This window comes from Eptatretus burgeri, chromosome 23 (genome assembly GCF_056783735.1).
Source record: "Eptatretus burgeri isolate ZD-2024b chromosome 23, Ebu_testis_v1, whole genome shotgun sequence".
In the NCBI taxonomy this organism is placed as follows: domain Eukaryota; kingdom Metazoa; phylum Chordata; class Myxini; order Myxiniformes; family Myxinidae; genus Eptatretus; species Eptatretus burgeri.
This window is the reverse complement of record NC_140983.1, coordinates 1,739,367-1,759,912: the sequence shown is the minus strand read 5'-3', so window position 1 is coordinate 1,759,912 and position 20,546 is coordinate 1,739,367. Positions and strand designations below refer to the sequence as shown.

At 49.2% G+C, this 20,546-nt stretch overlaps 1 protein-coding gene across 6 annotated transcripts in view; it reads left to right on the top strand.

The window, feature by feature from the left end:
* LOC147007961 (uncharacterized) overlaps nt 1-20,291 on the top strand; it is a 33,843-nt gene extending 13,552 nt beyond the window's left edge. For 2 of the 6 annotated variants that reach the window (XM_085866217.1, XM_085866216.1), the window contains exons 2-3: nt 6,000-6,127; nt 17,994-20,291. In XM_085866217.1, coding sequence (XP_085722343.1) covers nt 18,002-18,952 — 951 coding nt within the window. In that variant the 5' untranslated portion in view covers nt 6,000-6,127; nt 17,994-18,001 and the 3' untranslated portion in view covers nt 18,953-20,291. Of the gene's footprint in view, nt 1-5,999; nt 6,128-6,980; nt 7,587-8,400; nt 8,486-17,409; nt 17,617-17,993 lie in introns of those variants that run through there. The other 4 variants (XM_085866218.1, XM_085866219.1, XM_085866213.1 and 1 more) reach the window with 4 other exon arrangements.
* The last annotated feature ends 255 nt before the right edge of the window (nt 20,292-20,546 follow it).

The window sequence follows — 20,546 nt, the reverse complement described above, 5'->3', positions numbered from 1 at the left end:
CACACGCATGAACGTTTATTTACCCATTAGACAAGGGAAAGGAAGCTATCTATAAAGCACATACTTACTGATATAACTAATCTATAGGACCTGAATGTTGTGTGCGATACGTTTCCAAATTCGTAACAATATAACAAGGGGAGCAGGAGACAAGAGGGGTGGGAGAGGGAAGGACAAAACAGTGGGGAACGGAGACATTAAATCTGTGGAACGGAGAGGGATGGAGTGGGGAACACGGGGTAAACAAGATGGGCATTTCAGGGACTTTCAGGAAGGAAAGCAGGGAATTTGAAAGAGTTGGGTTTGGGGTGGATTCACGGGGGTACAAAAGATTAAGGTTTTGGATGGCGGAAGATAAAATATTGTGGTGAACAGCTGTTTGAAGTCCTGGAGGGAGGAGTGGGATTGAACAGAGTGTGTGAGTTTGTTCCAGGGGTGGGGGGGGAGGAGAAAGAGGAACGAAAGAGTGAAGGTGAGCAGTGGATCTTGATTTTGGCAGTTTCACCAGAAGGGGGTTTTTGGCGGACCTTGGAACACCCTGCGGAAATATGGTGACAGAGCAGGGGGTGGGGGCAAGGCCGGAGAATCCATGGTGGAAGACAGAAAGACCACCGACCTGCCTGCGGTGAGAGTGAGAGACCCAACGACTCAGTTTCATCGTCGGAGACACCAGTGATCCCAAAAGCCTTGGTTTCCACCGTGTAAAGCCGAGCTCGGTGAGAGACAGGAGCAACAGCCCAGAGGGAAGATCAGAACTCCATCAGACTGCGGATGAAAGCTTTGCATGTGGTTAGAAGCTCAGGTGTGCCAAGGAAGGACTTTGCAATAACAGAGGATGCCCAGTCTTCGACTGCCTTTGGAGGCCAGCTGAGAAATGTGGCTTTCTCAGAAAAGATCATGGCAGATAGTGAGACCCAGAAGCTTGAATGAAAGGACTTCTTCAAGGAGATTGTTGAGAAAGTAGATGTGGGGTTTTCCAGACAGTCCTTTTGGAGAGACATCGTGAGAGCATGAGATTTATCAGGATTGCAAGGCATGTTCGAAGTGTTTGACCAGTTTATGATTTTACCCAGGTCTGTGGAGAGTGAAGAGGCTGCTGCCTGCTGATCGGAGGGATGAGAGATGGTGCAGCAGAGGGTGGAGTCATAAGCAAAGAGAAAAAGACTTCCGGTTATGCACATTCCATTTTCATATATTATAGATATATTTTATATATTCTATTCCAGTTATTAATCCACAATAATATATTGTTGCAGCCCCGGGTACCGAGACACCAGCTTGTCACTCAGGGGGATTAATTCCCGGTTGTCTTTGGAAGAGCCGGACCTGGGGCCACCGCTCACAATTAACGTTGTGGTACGGTAGGTTGTTTTAAAACCACGAACGCCACCCAGTCAACTACGAGTTCCAGTGTCCAACGTCTAATTATTCAGTTTAAGTGGAGGTCACGTGGTTACCTGAGCGGGGAGCATGCCCTCGGCAAAGCACCAATGTTGTCTCGATTACATTTTAATTAGGGCGGCCGAGCGTTTTAACCTCTGGTGCATGCCGACGATTTTTGGTCAAATCTGTGGTAATTACCTCCCAGTCTATCTCGGTTCGGACAATGCTAGATGGACAATGGGGGTGGACAATGGAAGGAAAGGACAAACACGGACAGGTTGGAAATCGACAAATAATTTATTAATTACAAAATAAATGAATAAAAATAACTTTTTATTTGATGAGTAAATGAAGAACGAATTTCAAAGCAAAATCAATCAAAATGCCAGGAAAGAGACAAAGAGCAGATGCTTATCGGGGGTTGACTTACAGCTAAATACAGACAAGGGTACCCAACGGATCATTCAGGGGGAGGGTGGGGGGGGGTGGAAGAATCGTCTCGCTCACCAGAAAGTCGTCCGTGAAGCGAAAACGTCCTGAAATGTGTGCGTGCGTGTCATGTCCGTCGCCAGCACCCAGCTTTGCCGTGCACCCTCTCGCGGGCCAGCCTTGAATGCCAGTCGATGTCTGGAGGGCACCGAGATCGTCCATCGCGGGTTTAGACCCTGGTGTTGTTGGTGACCGACCTGTGCCTCACTTGTTGGCAGTGCTGCTAACACACACACGCTCACTTGCCGAAGCACTGGGAAGGACGAATTGTCTCGTCGGTGCTGATCAGACACCCGCTTCTTGCTCGCTTCTCTCGCCCTTTGCTTTTTCCTCTCTCCTTTTGCTTTTTCTTTTTCCTCTCGCTTTTCTCTCCTCATGCTTTTCTCTTCACACTTTTTCTCCTCACGCTTTTTCTCATCACGCTTTTCTCTCCTCACGCTTTTCTCCTCACGCTTTTCTCCTCATGCTTTTCTCTCCTCACACTTTTCTCTTCACACTTTTCTCTTCACACTTTTTCTCTTCAGAACGTACTTCTCGCTCGTTTTTATATCTCCGGGCCGTCTCCTTGGGGTGCCATCCGCCCCAAGCTCACCCCGCCCTACTGGAGCACGGTTGCCATGACGACCCGTGCACTCTCAATAAAGGTGGGCGTTGGAGCTCGCGAAGATGGTTGCTGAGGAAGAATGGGGGTGGGCTTCAGTGCTCGTAAAAGAAATGTGTGTAAACGTGTCTGTCGTATTAAAAAAAGAAGCTTCCCATAAGAGAGGGGATCTATCCTTTACCCTTCTCAATGCATCACATTTAAGATCCCATGAGACATGGGGACGGAGCTAATCTGAACATGCATTGAAGGAAATAACTGTCTGAGGACCTGGATGTGTGGATGCATTCATCAGACCGGATTCTGAAATCCGTAACAATATTATGCACATTCCATTTTCTTTATTTTGCAGTTCAATTTATTTATATAATTTTTTTTCTTTTTGGAAGCCGGGAAAGAGGCCTCAGATTGCTTATTTAAAACAGTTGGATGATACGATGCGTTTTCTTTTCAAAAAAGAAATGGAAGTGAAACACGTCACGGCTGCAAGGGTATTCCCTTCGTGTACAGCCTTTTTGGCTGATGGTTGCATCATTGGTTATGTGCGCAGCTGTGCCGCTGATGCACCACCCCGATCACCAGTACTCTGGTGCTCATTTAGCCGACCTCGGAAGGATGGCAGGCCAAGTCAACCCCCTGGTGTTAATTCAGCGGAAAACGGGGCTGAAACTCAGGACCCTTGGATCGTATTCTCAATCCACCACCCGAACCGTTAAGCCAACACCAGGCTGCACATGGGTCATGCAAAATTCGGATTACATTTAAAATCCTGAGTTAAATTACTGGTATATACATGCTGCATATACATGTACATATATATATATATATATATATATATATATTCATTTAATAGTGTTGCTTCAAGTTTATTAGTAAATGCTGTTCTTATTTTAAAATAATTGTGGTCATGTGTTTTGTTTGTGTGATTGTGTTTGTCAGGTTAGTGATGTTATGCAGGCAAACCCTGATTTTGTGTAAATGTGCCGAGCGGTTGGCTTCACGTTCCACAACATCCGTTGTCACGTTCGGAGTTTATTTAATAAGTGAGCTGTGTTTTCATTTTCCGTGTGTTCGGGTATTTCGGTTTTTCCTTTCTTGTGTCGTGTTTCCTCAGGGCTGTTTGGGTTTTGGGTTAATCAACTTTTGGTTTAATTTGCTGTTGGGGTTGTTTTAATTGTTATGATGTTTGTGTTTTTTTTTTGTTTTGTTTTGAAAAAGAAATTTTTGAAATGGAAACGTGTCGTGCATGCATTTTACTGTAATATATCGGTGTTAGTTTGTTATTCCTTGGTTATTCCATGTTATTCCTATACCTGTTGTTGGCATAGTGGTTAGGGTCACGGCTTGGGATCCAAAAGGTCCTGAGTTCAAGCCCCGTTGGCCGCTTGAATTAATACACCAGGGGGTTGACTCAGCCTGTCATCCTTCCGAGGTCGGCGAAGTGAGTCCCAGTGTACCCAGCCCGGTGTATGCCCCGGTTAGAATAGGTGTACCAGATCCCTGTGTCATAAGAGGCGACCAGGGTTGCGTCAGGAAGGGCATCCGGCGTAAAACCTGCGCCAAATCATTAGGCGGATAATAACGGATGATCCGCTGTGGCGACCCCTAACGGGAGCAGCCGAAAGAAGAAGAAGTTTGTGTTATTCCTGTTTTTAGCCGCGTCTCGCGTAGCGAACGCTGCCTCTAAGAGAGCTCCGCGTTGTTCTTCTTCTTCTTCTTCTTCTTCTTCTTCTTCTTCTTCTTCTTCTTCTTCTTCTTCTTCTTCTTCTGGTGAATACAAAACCTTTAGGACTCGGCTCTTTTATATACAGGATCCGGATCTCCTTAAATACTAAACACCTGTACACATCTTCACATTGAGGGTGCCTTTTGAGAGCGTCGATCATGAACTTTTAAATATATTCGGACATTTGCTTTAAAGTTTCGAAAAGTTCACGTTACTATTTAAAGATTATTCCATTTAATGTGTTGTGATTTCGTAAATACACGATTTTCTCGTCATGAAGGAGGAGCCTCCATGATGGCTCTCGTTCTTCTTCCTCCTCTTCTGGTGAAGACAAAACCTTTAGGACGCGGCTCTTGGACACATTTGTCCTTGTTTATGTTTACGCTGAACATTTTTTTTCGCATTTTCATTATAAAGTGCTGTAATGATCCTAAATAAACCATTCATGATCGTGGCTACTGTTCGGGTTGGAGATATCAGGGAAAAAGTATCTATTTTAGGTGTCTGAAAATCATATTTTTTTGCCAATGCATGCTCGGAGGCCATTTTGAAATTATAATACTTACAGTCCTGAGCTTTGTACACAACACACTACACGAGTTGATGGGTTTGCATTGAAAGTTTCAGATTCCTACACCCTTATTACCTCCATCTCACAGTCTACATCCTTCTTAACCCGATTTAACAAGCTCTTCAAAGTGGCCACAATCACCCACATCACATGTTGCTTAAAATGTGTGGTTTTCCAACCAAAATTAATTTTATTTAAAGTACCAGCTTTCTCCAATTTTAGCACATGAAAGAGATTCTCATTTCGAGCTTCGGAAGTGTTCACTCGTTGTTGTTGCAGTTATACTTTTAGAGATATCTGCGAAAATGTGTCCATTTTAGGTGTCTGAAAATCGATGTATTTTGCATATGCATGGTCGGAGGCCATTTTGAAATTAAAATACTTACAGTCTTGAGCTTTGTACACAATAAACTACACAAGTAGTAGAGTTAGCAAGCAAAGTTTCAGCTTCCTATGTTGAGATCAGGTGAGCTCCGCACTGATTGAGATCAAGTTCTGTCCACACCGATCTTGGTGGAGAAGAGTTTATTACACACCAAAGACATATGCGCATATGGAGAGAGGCGAGGAACACACAATGGTCCTCATAGCCCAGCTCTGGCAAGCTCAGTTCAGCTCTGCCTTATATACGACTTTACTCTGACCCTTGCATGACCGCCTGTCAACATGATTTATCTTATGTGCTTCATTAACTTCCTTCAAAGTTGTATTGTTAAGAAGAAAGTACAGAAAGTACATCAGTTCTTTTCCTTTCATTATCTGGCAGCACCTTTCATTACGTTGAAATAGCAAGGTCTCTTTTCCTTTCATTATCTTGTCAGAGCAAGGCCACCTCCTACATGTTTTGTACCCCAGTAAGTAAGGAAACTCAGCTCATGTCATTTCCTGACTTGTCAACAAGGCCAGCTGTTTAAACAAAGCAGTCTTTTTGGCTGGCAAAGCAATCTCTTTGACAGTGCAGAAAAAGCAAACAATATTTATCCTTTCCCTGAACCTGCAGTTGGAGGATGTTAGCAAGAACAATGATGACTGCTTGGGACATATGCAGTGCCTCCACACCTGCACCCTTATTAACCCAATTTAACAGCCTCTTCCAAGTGGCCACAATCACCCATCTGACATGTTGCTTGAAATGTGTGGTTTTTCAGCATATGTGAAGGATTACATGTTCATACATGTTTCCATTATGTGAAGGATTACATGTACATGTTTGTTTCTGTCATGTGAAGGATTACATGTCCAGGGTCCAGACTCCAGAGGTTTGCACATTGGTCTCTTAACCGTCCAGCTTGAGTTTGAATCTCGGCCTGCAATGACACTTTGAGACCCGACCAACCTGCAACGACCTCCACTTCGGGTAAGGTGCCTGGATGCTCACTGTCCCAAGGGTTCAGTTTGGCTAGAAATTGGGACATGCTTAATTGGATGAGAGCGAGGGAGAGTGACTCAATGGTCGGAAAAGGGATTGCTTTGGAAACCAAAATTGTCCGTGGAATTGATGTATGTGATGTGTAATGAATTGAATTGTTTCAAGAATGAATGCCAGTTATAACATGTAAGCAGGCCATGGCAGCAGAGGAACACGATTACTAATTTTGCATTGCATTGTTTGGGAATTGAATGACAATAGGGGAGGAGATGAGATGTTGGACTGTGTTGGTGGGGAAGATATGTGGGACTGCAGGAACATCAAGCTCTGGAGGAGCGATGACTGCGCCTACACCTCCCTCCCCCCACCCCGAGGTAATTTGTCCCTGGCAGCCGGTGGTGTTTGGAAATGGAGATCCGTATGGGGAGGTCTGGTTGGGCGACCAGTGGGTATGGGGGAGGGGTTTGTGGGGTGATGGTGGGTCTGGGGTGAGGGGTTTGTGGGATAATGTTGAGTGTGGGGGAGGGTTGTGTGGGGGTAATGGTGGGTCTGGGATAAGGGGTGTGTGGGGTAATGGTGAGTCTGGGGAGGGGTGTGTGGGGTGATGGTGAGTCTGGGGAGGTGTGTGTGGGGGATGGTGAGTCTGGGGGAGGGGTGTGTGGGGTGATGGTGGGTCTGGGGGGAGGGGTGTGTGGGGTGATGGTGGGTCTGGGGTGAGGGGTGTGCGGGGTAATGGTGAGTCTGGGGGAGGAGTGTGTGGGGTGATGCTGGGTTTGGGGTGAGGGCTGCGTGGGGTGATAGTAGGTCTGGGCGAGGGGTGATGGGGGTTCTGTTGGATGGATACTTTTGCTCGCTTTTCCCGTTGTGGTGGAAAAACTAGCTCAGACGAGTCTTCCCGTTCAGTTGAATATATTTATTGTTTCAATGTTCGCCTGGGAAAACAGATACCGGATAAAGCTCGCTCCGAATCCAAATAAGCTGTCCGTATTTTGCGACTCGCCCGCTGTTTTGGCACCACGTGATCCTCGTCACACTCACCACTTCCGCCATTTTGCGGACACTCCGGTGAATTTCCGTGCATCACTATCTCTCTGTGTCCACTGATCGTGACGAACCCTCAAAGAACGGGCGGGGGACTAGAGAACGGAATGTTGGGAGGTTCGTTTCCCTGAGACCTAATAAGGGGGTTTAGGCCCCGTTCCGCTCTCTAGGAGGGGAGGGATAAGCGAGTACGGATTTCCCTTGGGGAGGTCGAGGCCTCAGGGAGCGAGTGCATCGCAGATCAAAGGAAATCGGTCCTTGGAGGGAGCTGTGATGGAGTGGAGGGGGACACGGGGAACCCCTGAGATCCGGGATCCTCCATTTTAATAACCCGCGATGTACATCATGGACACGTTACTGACCGCAGCACAATTCCTCGACCGTCAGGATCGGCAACGTCGGCCCGGTTAGTGGAGAGGGATCGGGGTGGGGGCGGGGTGAGAAGTGAGGAGGTGGGGGTTGGTGAGCTGGGGAGGGGATATCACCGGCGGTATGACGTCATCATCGTGTCGGGTAATCCGTTCTCCCTCCTCTTCACACATCGTTGTTCCCTCCACCCCCCAGTTTGGACGGACGTTATGTTTTCATCCATGTTTGTTTCCCTGTGAACAGGATATGTTAAGAAGTTGTGGACGGAGTTTGGTGAACAGGTTCTGTGTGTGATAAGGACAAATTGATTCGATTTTGTGAAGATCTGATCCGAATCCTGATCCGGGAATTATTTAATATCGTAAGTAATTCTTCACCATGGAGAGACGGGGTTAAAAACGATGAACATCATGATATTTCAACTAGTTGTGGATGAGTTACGTTGAAGCTCGGTGGATGAGTTGGTTCGGTGACAACAAGACGATTCGATTCTGGTTCAAGTCCGGATACAGATCCGTCCTGTCAGTGGCAGATAAAATGTGACCTGTTCCACCTGGTGGTGTGTTCCCTACCGAGTGCCGTTCGGTGTCGCCAGGTGTCGCTCTGTGAGTGATTTTACATTTATTACTTGAGATTTTAAAAATATTGTTGCGGTTCTGGAAACTGCATCCCTCCAAAGCAATGGCACCCAACATACAGTGTTCCCCAGAAAGTTATTTCCTAAATATGCATTCACATAGACCCTTCCTTCTTGCCCAGTGGGACAACGGGACAGTGCATTGTGTGAATCCCATGGCTCGGTCTGATTTAATCTCTGAACTCATTCCTATTCTTTTTTCTCTATTCCTGAGGTAAATCCAAGCAAGGGGTCCTCCCGAGTCCAGCAGGCACTACGCTCGGACACCCATCTGTAAAAACCACAGCTGCACCCTTCCTGTAAGAATACATCCTCACAGAAAACCAGTCATGGAAAAACAACACTCCAAATGCAAACAACTTACAGTACGCACGAGGAGCACTCTTTTCAACTCATTTTTGAGCCCAATAATTATATATATATATATATATATATATATATATATATATATATATATATATATATATATATATATATATATATATTAATTGGTCTTCGCCTGCCGGCGTGCTGACGGCCACGTAACTCGAATCGCGGCACGTCGCCCACCGGACGGACAATCCAGTCGTGACCCTCTCGGACTAACGCCGGGAACCAGTCACGGGTGGACCTTTCGGTCTCACCGCGATCGAGCCAATCAGCCCCCGCGTGGGATAGGGTTGCTCGCCAAATTCGACCTACCTAAGTACCCACGCGGAGGGTAGACCGGGCGGTCGCACCTCGCTGCAGGTCGACTTCGGACACGGGCCATAGCGACCCGTTCCGTACTATCAGAATAACCGAGCGGTGTTATCGTCGACCTCGACGGTTCGATTAATTATCGGGCGTACTCAGCCCACTACCAACCCTTTACGTGAAGCAAGATGAGGGTTCAATGGGGGGAAAAGACGAAGCGAAGCGGGAGAACAGTTCAACAATAAAGCACATTTATTCGCGGCACACGGGAAGCACACAAATACAATTCCACCAAATGCACACAAAAAAAAGAAAACACAATTCCATTTACACAAAAAGCAAATATAAAAGCGAAAACAATGCAGAGCTAATACCGACTACCGAGCACACGGCAACACTTATACAATTCTACTTCACAGACGGCGCCGACAACACATACCCAAAACCAAGGAAAAGAAATCCCCCAAGAATGAGGCAGGCCTGAGGCCGAGACCGGGTCGGGCCTACCCGTCTGGTGATGAGACGCGGAGCGGCGATGGCCCCGCAACCCGCGGGCCTCGTGGACGGTGTCTGGTAGGGGTGGGAACGGGGCCCCCTTGGTCGCACTATCTCAGCGCGGGGGGAAACAGGAGGGGGTTGCTGATGCTCGGGGTATAGAGGATCTTTATTATCCCTGGTGTGCGTCTCCACCTCGGCCAGGTCGCGCTGCCGGCCTCCCTCGGGCGTGCAGCTCCTGGCACCGACGCGAGCACCCCCTCGTCCGACTCTCTTCAGCTTCTCCAGCCACTGCAGGCTTCGGGCTCCAGACTTCCACACTCGTCCCCTCCGTTCCGACTCCTTCTCGTTCTCGTTCTCGTTTTCGTTCTCGTTCTCCCTTTTCCGTTCTCCTTCTCGTTCCGACTCCTTCTCGTTCTCGTTCTTTTTCGTTCTCGTTCTCCTTCTCTCTTTTTCTGACTGACGAACACCGTCCTTTTATCCCCCCGTAACTTCGCCTTTGACCCCCTCCCTTTGACCTTTCACCTCGCTCCCCATTGGCCCGAGAAAAAGTGGGCGTGAAGGCTTTTTGATCCACAAATTTGCATATATCGATCGCCCTGGGGGCGGGGCCAATCCGCCCCTCGCTCACCGATTGGACGGCAAAAAGTGGGCGTGTGTCGTTTTTGATCCGTTTTTGAAGCAGAAAATCCGTGATTTTGTACACGCTGTTCGACGCGCGTTCTGCATGAGTCCAACACCGGTACCCACAGCGGGGCAAGAACGGTGGCGATGCTACGGTTGCGAGGTGTGACGGGAAGGTCGTGGCGGTTGTGGTGAAGCGGCGTTGTGGTTGGTGGTTGATGTTGTGGTTGTGATCATGGCGGTTGGTCCAAAATAAAGATAGTAAAAGAAAAACGGCTATCCTGAAGAGTCGCAGCTCATATAAATGACATGTATTCCCACTAGACAACGGGTTTGGGCCTAACTACACATGCACTTACCGAGATACCTCACCTAAGGGACCTTAGGTGGTTGGACCTTAGGTCCTTAGGTGGACCAAACCTGAATGGTGGTTTGCGAATCTGGTAACCACAACACTACCCCCTTCCCTTTTTACAGACTCGTCCCGAGTCGTCAAATTTTCGTGTGCCATCATGTGTAGTTTTCCCCTAGTACATTTTACCTACGGATCCCTGAGTGCGACATTCATGGTATTCGTGTCCCCAAAATAAATAACCTGAGGGCTGCGTAACTACCTAAACAAACTCACTCACACGGACGACTTAAATAAAATTGCCGGCGCTAGACAGACATGCCGGGGGGCGCACTCATATTTACAGTACATCTTAACCTTAACTTACAAATCTTACACTAAACCATGGCCCAGGATCATTGAACTCTGCAAAAGAAAAGCAGTTAGCAGGGAGCCAGGCTGCCTGGCTCAAACAATGCAGGTGACAGGGAACGTGGCTGGCTGCTCACACGCAGTCCAAGGCCTTCCCTTTTGAACTGAACGCAGTGAACCACAACGGTGCTTGGGCTGCACAACGCAGTCTCCGTGCCAGCTCAAGTGGCACACGCAATGAGCACAACGAATGGATGCATGAACACAAACACGGTGCACGGGCCGCCACTGCAGGCCCGTGTTGTAGCTGCCAACAGGGCAGTTCTTGCAGCTTGCAAACTGTTGCCTTGCGGATCCTGGCGCACATGGAAATGAACAGGGGGGGGGCAAAGCAAAATTGAACGGGGCTGGTGAACATGGGCAGTGGGCATGGCATGGAAAAGGCAGCAGGCAAACACAGCCCGCAGAAGAAGGCCGCTGCAGGCAAACACAGCCCGCAGAAGAAGGCCGCTGCAGGCAAACACAGCCAGCAGACGAACTGACCGGCACAGGCCTCGAAGAAAAACAGCCAGCAGATGAACTGGCCGGCACAGGCCTTGCAGCACACAGCTGCCGATGAAGTTGGCCGGCACAGGCCTTGCAAAAAAAAAACAGCCAGCCGATGAAGCTGGCCAGCCTTTGCCGTTCAGTGGAGGTTGGTGGAGGGGGTGCGGTGGTGCTGGCCACTCGGAAGGCGGGCTCGGACCTACCTACCTGTCTCCCTCCCACCTATCGCCTTTGCCTGTCACTGTACATACCCACTCCCTTAATTTGTCAAACCCCAATTTAGCCCCAACTTATTTTATTTTTTATTTTTATTTTTTTTACTCCCCCACTATAAATCGTCCCCTAACCCCCTTTATCGTCCTTGTTCGGCTAACCTATTCTGTCACCTAGCCTACTCCCAACCCCTACGTTCCCTTCCCAGAGGGGAACAAGGGAGAGCTAACGTCCTGTGTCGAGGCCCAACGAAGCCTCAGAAATGCCTCCCCCAGAGTTCGGCGATCTATTACCAAAGTGGTCCAGCGGCCCACAACGACAGCGAGGGGATGGATGGTGCGGAGGGGTACACTTCCTAATCTACCCTAACCATTTAACTGTTAAACTACCCCGGGCTTTCCAGCAAGCGCCTCTCGCTTAAACTATTGGTTCTAACAACCCAGATTCCCGTCGCCTGTGTTGGTGTCCTCACAATTTCGGGCCTCGCCCCCAATTTTCTCTCCGTGCCCTCACACGGTCTCCTGGCTGGGACACGTGGCTCCCTTTGGCAGGCACGACCCTCTGCCGAATCTCCCGCTATGGCACCCCGGGCACTACACTGCCTCCGAGCCTACCAGCTCCCTAACACCGGGGAGTGCCCCCTGGCACCTCCCCTGAAACGCACACGTGGCAGGCCGGCCTCCCGGGCCCCTTTCCGAGGGTCACCCGTGCCCACAACACTGCCCACGCGGCTAATGGCGCCCGGGCCCCCGCACCAAGCAGGCGCACCCGTGCCCACTACTCTATCCCGGCCCCCCATGGGCCCATGGCCTACCGCGGCCGACTAGCCTGGTGCCCGGGGTACCCACTCAGCGATACTCACCTTTCGCAGCCACGCTCCCAAGCCCGTCAACAGGGCTCCTGCACCCCTCCAAATGGGTCTCGAGCCTACTTTCCCACCAACAGCAAAACGACCTCCATTTTTCAATTTGACTAACCCAGCTAACTCACTTTACTCTGACCCCGGGGTCCCTTGGGCGGGAGTCACTCCTCGCCCAATCACTCATCGCACCATGCATTCCCCATTCGCTCCACTCACACAGACCCGCTGGGCTCACTCACTCAACAAGTACTCACCTCACAACTCACCAACTCTTCAACACACACACCACTGAACTCTGCCAGCTTTCTAACTACCTCCCCTAACTAACTCGTGCTCCCACGTCGTCCCTTATACTACAGCACGTTCCTTTTAACACTACGTAGCTAAGCTACGTCCCCTCTACACATCCACAAGTCTGTCACTGTCTCCAAATAAATCATTTTATTTCCCAACCTAAATCTCATCTAAATCCCTCTAACTAATCCATTCCACGGACTCCATGAGGACTTACCCCTGCCCCATGAAGTCGGTCTAACTAAGCTAACCCTTCCCCCTAACTAGTTTTCATCCTGTGCCCAGGGTAAGGGGGTCTTTCACCCCTTGCCCAGGAATCCTGTACACCCGAAAGTGAGGCTTGCCTTTTTTTTTTTCCATGTGCAGCACCTGCGCGGCAACTCAGAGCTCGCGCACTTTGCACCTGCCCGTGACGTCATGCAGCTGCACGTGTTCCTCGTCCCTCCTTGGACGGTGCCATCCGGCAGAGATACCCCTCCTGCCGGATTCCAACCCCACGTGCAGCCATGACGTCACCGTGCGCAGAAAAAAACACAAGCCCCACGTCTCGAGGGGTTCCCCACGCGAACACATGTGCTTTGCCCGTTGGAGCTTAACACACACGATCGCGTGGAGAACCCGTCCGGTCCAAATCCATTTACCTGCCTAAACTTTGTCCGTCCGCGGGATCGGCAAATCCACCGCGTGCGTTTCCGGACCGGGACTTCACTCTCGCAAGCGAGCACGTGGTGGTCTCGTGCGTTGCACAGCACGAACCGCGTGCTCACTGCTGGGTGAACCCGGCACGGTCCACGAAATAGCTACAGCCGCTACTCGGCTTTCTCTCCTCTGTCGCCGTCTCCGTCTCCATTCCACACACGCATACCTGCGTGTTACGACGCACACAGTCCACACCATCACATTCACACCGGGAGACGCGGCTGCGTGCTCCCGCATGCCAACCGACATCTCCCTCACATACCGCTCTCTCACACACGGTCTCCCTTGCACACAGCGACCTTGCACACGGCCGTTCACTCACGCGTGCGGGGGAACTCACCCGCGGTGCCTCACTCGCACTCCGTGCCTCATCCACACACGCGGGGGCACTCACCCGCGGTACCTCACTCATACACACGGCGACACTCACAGACGCGGTCTCTTCCACACACGGTGCCTCACCCACACACGCGGGGGCACTAACCCGCGGTTCCTCACTCACACTGGCCGTTTCATCCACACACGCGGGGGCACTAACCCGCGGTGCCTCATCCACACTCCGTGCCTCACTCACACACGCGGGGGAACTCACCCGCGGTACCTCATCCACACTGGCCGTTTCACTCACACACACGGCCTCTTCCACACACGGTGCCTCATCCACACACGGCGTGCTGGGAAGCACGTACTCCGGCACCATCGCCACCACACCACTCACACACGGGGTCGCTTCCACACACAGGGACGCACTCACACCTTGCACCACACACACAGGGACAACCACACTGGGGATTCGTGTCCCCACAAGGGTCTCCGGGGCCTCTACACCCCCAAGCTCTCCGTGCACCTGTCCACAGCACTCGTCCCCTCAACCTCGCAAAGCACGACCGAACTCACCTGGTCGTGACTCACCTCAAGGGGCATACTCCTCCCCTCGTTCCTGGAGGAGGCCATCCCGCTGCTCGCACCGGGTCCCTACACGCTCCGCGAGCTCACCCCCATTATCCTCCACTACCTCCGTGTGTGTGTGTGCGTCACTTACCCCATCTTCATCGTGTAGTCTTCCCTCTATTTTTTCTGTCTCCCGTGTCTCTGCCAACTCTTCACCCTTTACCTCCCTTGTCTCAACTATTATTTCCGTTGTCGTCACCTCGTGTCTCGTCTCACACGTTTTGGTCTCCCCATTTAATTTTTCCCTTTCGGTCATCGTCACGACCCTCGCCCAACACGTTCCACGAATTATTTTTTCACCCGCCGCCACCGCGGGCCTGTCAGCCGTTGCACCCCCACCCAGCTCGTTTGCTCCCACACGTGGAGTCGCCATTTTTATCTCCCCGGTCACGGCCTTCATGCCCGCCTGCAGGCTTCGGCCCATGTTCTGCGTCTCACCCCGTAGCTCTTTCATTTCCTCCTTCATGTTTGTTTCCATTCCGTTCATTTTTGTATCCATCTTTTCGTTTATTTGTTGTGTATTCGCATCCATCGTCGTTTTCACTTCATTTGTATTTGTATCCATCTTTTCGTTCATTTGTTCGTTCATGCCTTTCATTTCGTTTTTCATATTCGCATCCATCTTCGTTTTACTTCGTCCATTTGCTTGTTCATGTTCGCAATCATCTTCGCTGTCGTTTCCGCATACATTTTTGCCAGCATGGTGTATAGCTGGGTCATGTCGGGTGCGCTTGGGTGAGCCGTTTCGGCAGGGGTCGGGGAAGGGTTTTGGTGGAGAGGGGGGGGGGAGGTGTCATACACCGCGGCCGCTGCCGCACCCACCTCAGGTTCTGGGTTCAGTTGGGCGAGTCCGTGTTCCTGCACAATCAACATTTCCTGCTCGGGGATTCCATCCTGTGCCATGGATTCTACATTACTACACATATACATTTCTAATACCCCCGGCTCCCGCTCGCCTTGAGACGTCATCTTGCTTCTCGTGAAGGGTTAATTTGCTCGCTCGTAATTTGGAGGGAATCGGGGGTCGCTTCTCTCACCCCTGGACCGATTCCCGTGAATTTCGCTGGAGACAGGAGAGCCTGTTGTCCCGCTCTCCAATACCAGTGCCGCGAGGAGGGCGATGAATTTATATCGCACGACCTGACACCAGTGTTGCCGTCTTCGCGCCCGCCGGCGTGCTGACGGCCACGTAACTCGAATCGCGGCACGTCGCCCACCGGACGGACAATCCAGTCGTGACCCTCTCGGACTAACGCCGGGAACCAGTCACGGGTGGACCTTTCGGTCTCACCGCGATCGAGCCAATCAGCCCCCGCGTGGGATAGGGTTGCTCGCCAAATTCGACCTACCTAAGTACCCACGCGGAGGGTAGACCGGGCGGTCGCACCTCGCCGCAGGTCGACTTCGGACACGGGCCACTTAAGCGACCCGTTCCGTACTATCAGAATAACCGAGCGGTGTTATCGTCGACCTCGACGGTTCGATTAATTATCGGGCGTATTCAGCCCACTACCAACCCTTTACGTGAAGCAAGATGAGGGTTCAATGGGGGAAAAGACGGCGAAGCGGGAGAACAGTTCAACAATAAAGCACATTTATTCGTGGCACACGGGAAGCACACAAATACAATTCCACCAAATGCACACAAAAAAAAAAGAAAACACAATTCCATTTACACAAAAGCAAATATAAAAGCGAAAACAATGCAGAGCTAATACCGACTACCGAGCACACGGCAACACTTATACAATTCTACTTCACAGACGGCGCCGACAACACATACCCAAAACCAAGGAAAAGAAATCCCCCAAGAATGAGGCAGGCCTGAGGCCGAGACCGGGTCGGGCCTACCCGTCTGGTGATGAGACGCGGAGCGCGATGGCCCCGCAACCCGCGGGCCTCGTGGGACGGTGTCTGGTAGGGGTGGGAAGAGGGCCCCTCTTGGTCGCACTATCTCAGCGCGGGGGGAAACAGGAGGGGGTTGCTGATGCTCGGGGTATAGAGGATCTTTATTATCCCTGGTGTGCGTCTCCACCTCGGCCAGGTCGCGCTGCCGGCCTCCCTCGGGCGTGCAGCTCCTGGCACCGACGCGAGCACCCCCTCGTCCGACTCTCTTCAGCTTCTCCAGCCACTGCAGGCCGGGCTCCAGACTTCCACACTCGTCCCCTCCGTTCCGACTCCTTCTCGTTCTCGTTTTCTTTCTCGTTCTCCCTTTTCCGTTCTCCTTCTCGTTCCGACTCCTTCTCGTTCTCGTTCTCCTTTTTCGTTCTCGTTCTCCTTCTCTCTTTTTCTGACTGACGAACACCGTCCTTTTATCCCCCCGTAACTTCGCCTTTGTCCCCCTCCCTTTGACCTTTCACCTCGCTCCCCATTGGCCCGAGAAAAAGTGGGCGTGAAGGCTTTGATCCCACAAATTTGCATATATCGATCGCCCTGGGGCGGGCCAATCCGCCCCTCGCTCACCGATTGGCCGGCAAAAAGTGGGCGTGTGTCGTTTTTGATCCGTTTTTGAAGCAGAAAATCCGTGATTTTGTACACGCTGTTCGACGCGCGTTCTGCATGAGTCCAACACCGGTACCCACAGCGGGCAAGAACGGTGGCGATGCTACGGTTGCGAGGTGTGACGGGAAGGTCGTGGCGGTTGTGGTGAAGCGGCGTTGTGGTTGGTGGTTGATGTTGTGGTTGTGATCATGGCGGTTGGTCCAAAATAAAGATAGTAAAAGAAAAACGGCTATCCTGAAGAGTCGCAGCTCGTATAAATGACATGTATTCCCACTAGACAACGGGTTTGGGCCTAACTACACATGCACTTACCGAGATACCTCACCTAAGGGACCTGAATGGTGGTTTGCGAATCTGGTAACCACAACAATATATATATATATATATATATATATATATATATATATATATATATATATATATATATATATATATATATATATATATATATATATCCTCTTCTTCAATCCGAATCCCCGTTTAATAATTATATCCAACCTTTTCCTTTGGTTCATGACACAGATCAGGGCTGGCACCGCGCACACCACCGTATTTGATAAATGACCGCATGCTCGATGGCGGCGGATCCACGCGCAGCCCCGGGGTAATTTATTATCGCACCCAGAGCAGGGCACGAATAACCCACAACTTGTTTGGGTCTGCATGGGTTTACCATAGCATCTTACCGTCGGTCTTCGCTGACCACCACGGTCGCGGGTATCTCACGAGGGTGGTGAACGTCCGCTCGCCTCTCCGCCCAGCAAGGCTGCAGCCAGGCAGAGGCGCGCTGTACGGCTCAGGCCGCGTGGCTTACAGACAGGCAGCACATTGACCTTTCCCTACTTGGCACCCCGCCAAGCGAATGGGTGGGTCGGGGCATGACCCTTCCCTTCGTGAGCGTGTCGAGAATGCCGGGAGCAGAGGGTTTCTGGTCGTTGTTTTATTGGGAGCTGGAGTGGTCCGCAGCTGTTGTTGTAGTTCATGTTGGTGGAAAAATGTAAAAGAAAAACACTAACTGTCAAAATAACTCCACATAACAGCGCATGAACATTTAATTACCCATTAGACAAGGGACGAGAAGCTATTTATCCACATTCACTTATCGATATAACTGAGCTATAGGACCTGAATGTTGTGTGCAGTAAACTTCCAAATTCGTAACACTACGAGGGGGAGGGGAGGGGTTCTGATGATGCATGTTTCGATACTGTCCAGTTAATTTTGTGTTTCATTCTCTTTTCAGACAAAGAAATGAAAATCCTTTCTTTCACCAAATCTGTCCAGTTCGGCACAGAAGATTATTTCAATCAGAAAATGCCTTCTTGTCAGGACAATGACAAATGGAGTGGCATCTCTTTCAACAACCACAAAAGTTATTCAATGGTGATCAAGCAGATCCAAGGAAACGAGAAACTCTACAAGTGTTCCGTGTGTTACAAGGCATTTGCTGATTCATCATCTTCACATCAACACGAACGGGGACATTCCAGGGATAAACCCTACCTGTGTTCTCTTTGTCACAAGGCTTTTACTCAATCATCATCTTTACATCAACATGAGCGTAGACATTCCGGGGAGAAAACGTACAAGTGTTCTATGTGCTCGAAGGCCTTTTTTTCTTTTTCAGGTTTAAATTATCATCAAAAAACACATACAGGTGATAAACCCCACAAGTGTTCTGTTTGTAACAAGGCGTTTCCTACTTCATCATCTTTACATCAACACGACCGAACACATACGGGCGATAAACCCCACAAGTGTTCTGTTTGTAACAAGGCGTTCCTTACTTCATCATCTTTACGTCAACATGAACGAATACATTCTGGGGATAAACCCAACAAGTGTTCTGTTTGTAACAAGGCGTTCCTTACTTCATCATCTTTACGTCAACATGAACGAATACATTCTGGGGATAAACCCTACAAGTGTTCTGTTTGTAACAAGGCGTTTACTGATTCATCATCTTTACGTCAACATGAACGAATACATTCTGGGGATAAACCCTACAAGTGTTCTGTTTGTAACAAGGCGTTTACTGATTCATCATCTTTACGTCAACATGAACGAATACATTCCGGAGATAAACCCTACAAGTGTTCTGTTTGTAACAAGGCATTTGCTTCTTCATCAACTTTATCTCGTCATCAAAAAATACACACAAAGATACAACAGAGGTGCGAGGACCCAGCGACTTCCGTATGAATTCCGTGTTATCAGGGACATCACCAAATACCGGGATCTGGAAAATGAAGTCAAAATATCCTGGAAGTTGGAATCAGTGATATTTGCAGCAACAGGAATGATGTAGAAGGGCCTCACTGAGTTAAAAAAAACCCCATCTCTGGGAATGAACATTACTACAAACTGACGTGGATTTTTTAAACCCACCTTGTTATGATCGTTGTCCTCCTGAAGGATTCTTTCTGGCCGATTGTGGAATCCTATTTGACTTCAGACAGAGTTTAACGTTTGTCCGATTTGATTATAAAATCCTGCATAAAACCCATTGACACTGATAACCGATGTCCACACAAGTCCTTCCTTGTGAAACAATTTATTTTCTAATTATACACTATACACTTCTCACCCTCGTACAATGAACTTAAGAATCCCCATTGATTGCAATATTATTTGGTTCAATTTCATTTATTCTTACTATAGTGAACAGTTAGACCAACCCGATTCAATTCACTTCTACATTACATCAGAGAGTTTTATTCTAACTTGGTACTTGGTCAGTTCCAAGGAGTACAAGCCACTGAGATACTATACTTCCTCACGTGCTTGCACTGAAAACAATTTTACATTTCAAAGCATTTTATACTTTCATGAGAGAGAGGTTGGGGGATATTCACCCAGACTGTAGACGTGTCCTTTAGACGAAAAGCCACTTCGTACATTTCTAAGCAAAGGTTCATTTATCAGCTCGGTCACTCTGCTCCAGAACAACACATTTCTTATCATTTAGGGCAAAAGTCTTTTGGCCAGAAATAACAGCCAATTCAACTTGCAGCATAAAAGTTACATTTCTGAAACTCCATTTGTTACAATTTAAAATACATTAATATAAATTTTTCCCCCACAAAACGAACTACAGTTGGAGACTGTCTGGGGTTCAGTGACGATCCTGAAAATAACCATCGGAACAAAACTCTGAAAACAAGAAAACTTCACAACTTGCTCGAACAAACATGACCCTTTACCAAAATGGAGGTGGATACACACACACTCACAAACACACACAACCACACACACACACACACACACACACACACACACACACACACACACACACACACACTCACAAACACACACACACACACACACACACACACACACACACACACGGAGGATTTTATGTCATTATAATATTTTTAAAATCTCGACATCATATCATAGTTTGATACATTTTTCATGTGTACAGTATCATTGATATCAGTGCTTTTACCGACCCCAATGAAGCCCTGGTATGTCACTCCAACCTGAGAAATGGTGATACTGTAAACACATGTCCATTAAAACTGGCTTTTTTGTATGCATTGTCGAGGCTCGAAAAGAGCTTATACAAATATACATTTCACAAGGGGAGCAGGAGACAAGAGGGGTGGGAGAGGGAAGCACAAAACAGTGGGGAACAGACATTGGATCTATGGAAGGGAGAGGGATGGAGTGGGGAAAACGGGGTATACAAGATGGACACTTCAGGAAGGAAAGCAGGGAATTTGAAGGAGTTGGGTTTGAGGTGGATTAACTGGGGTGCAAAGGATGAAGGTTTTGGATGGGGGAAGATAAAAGA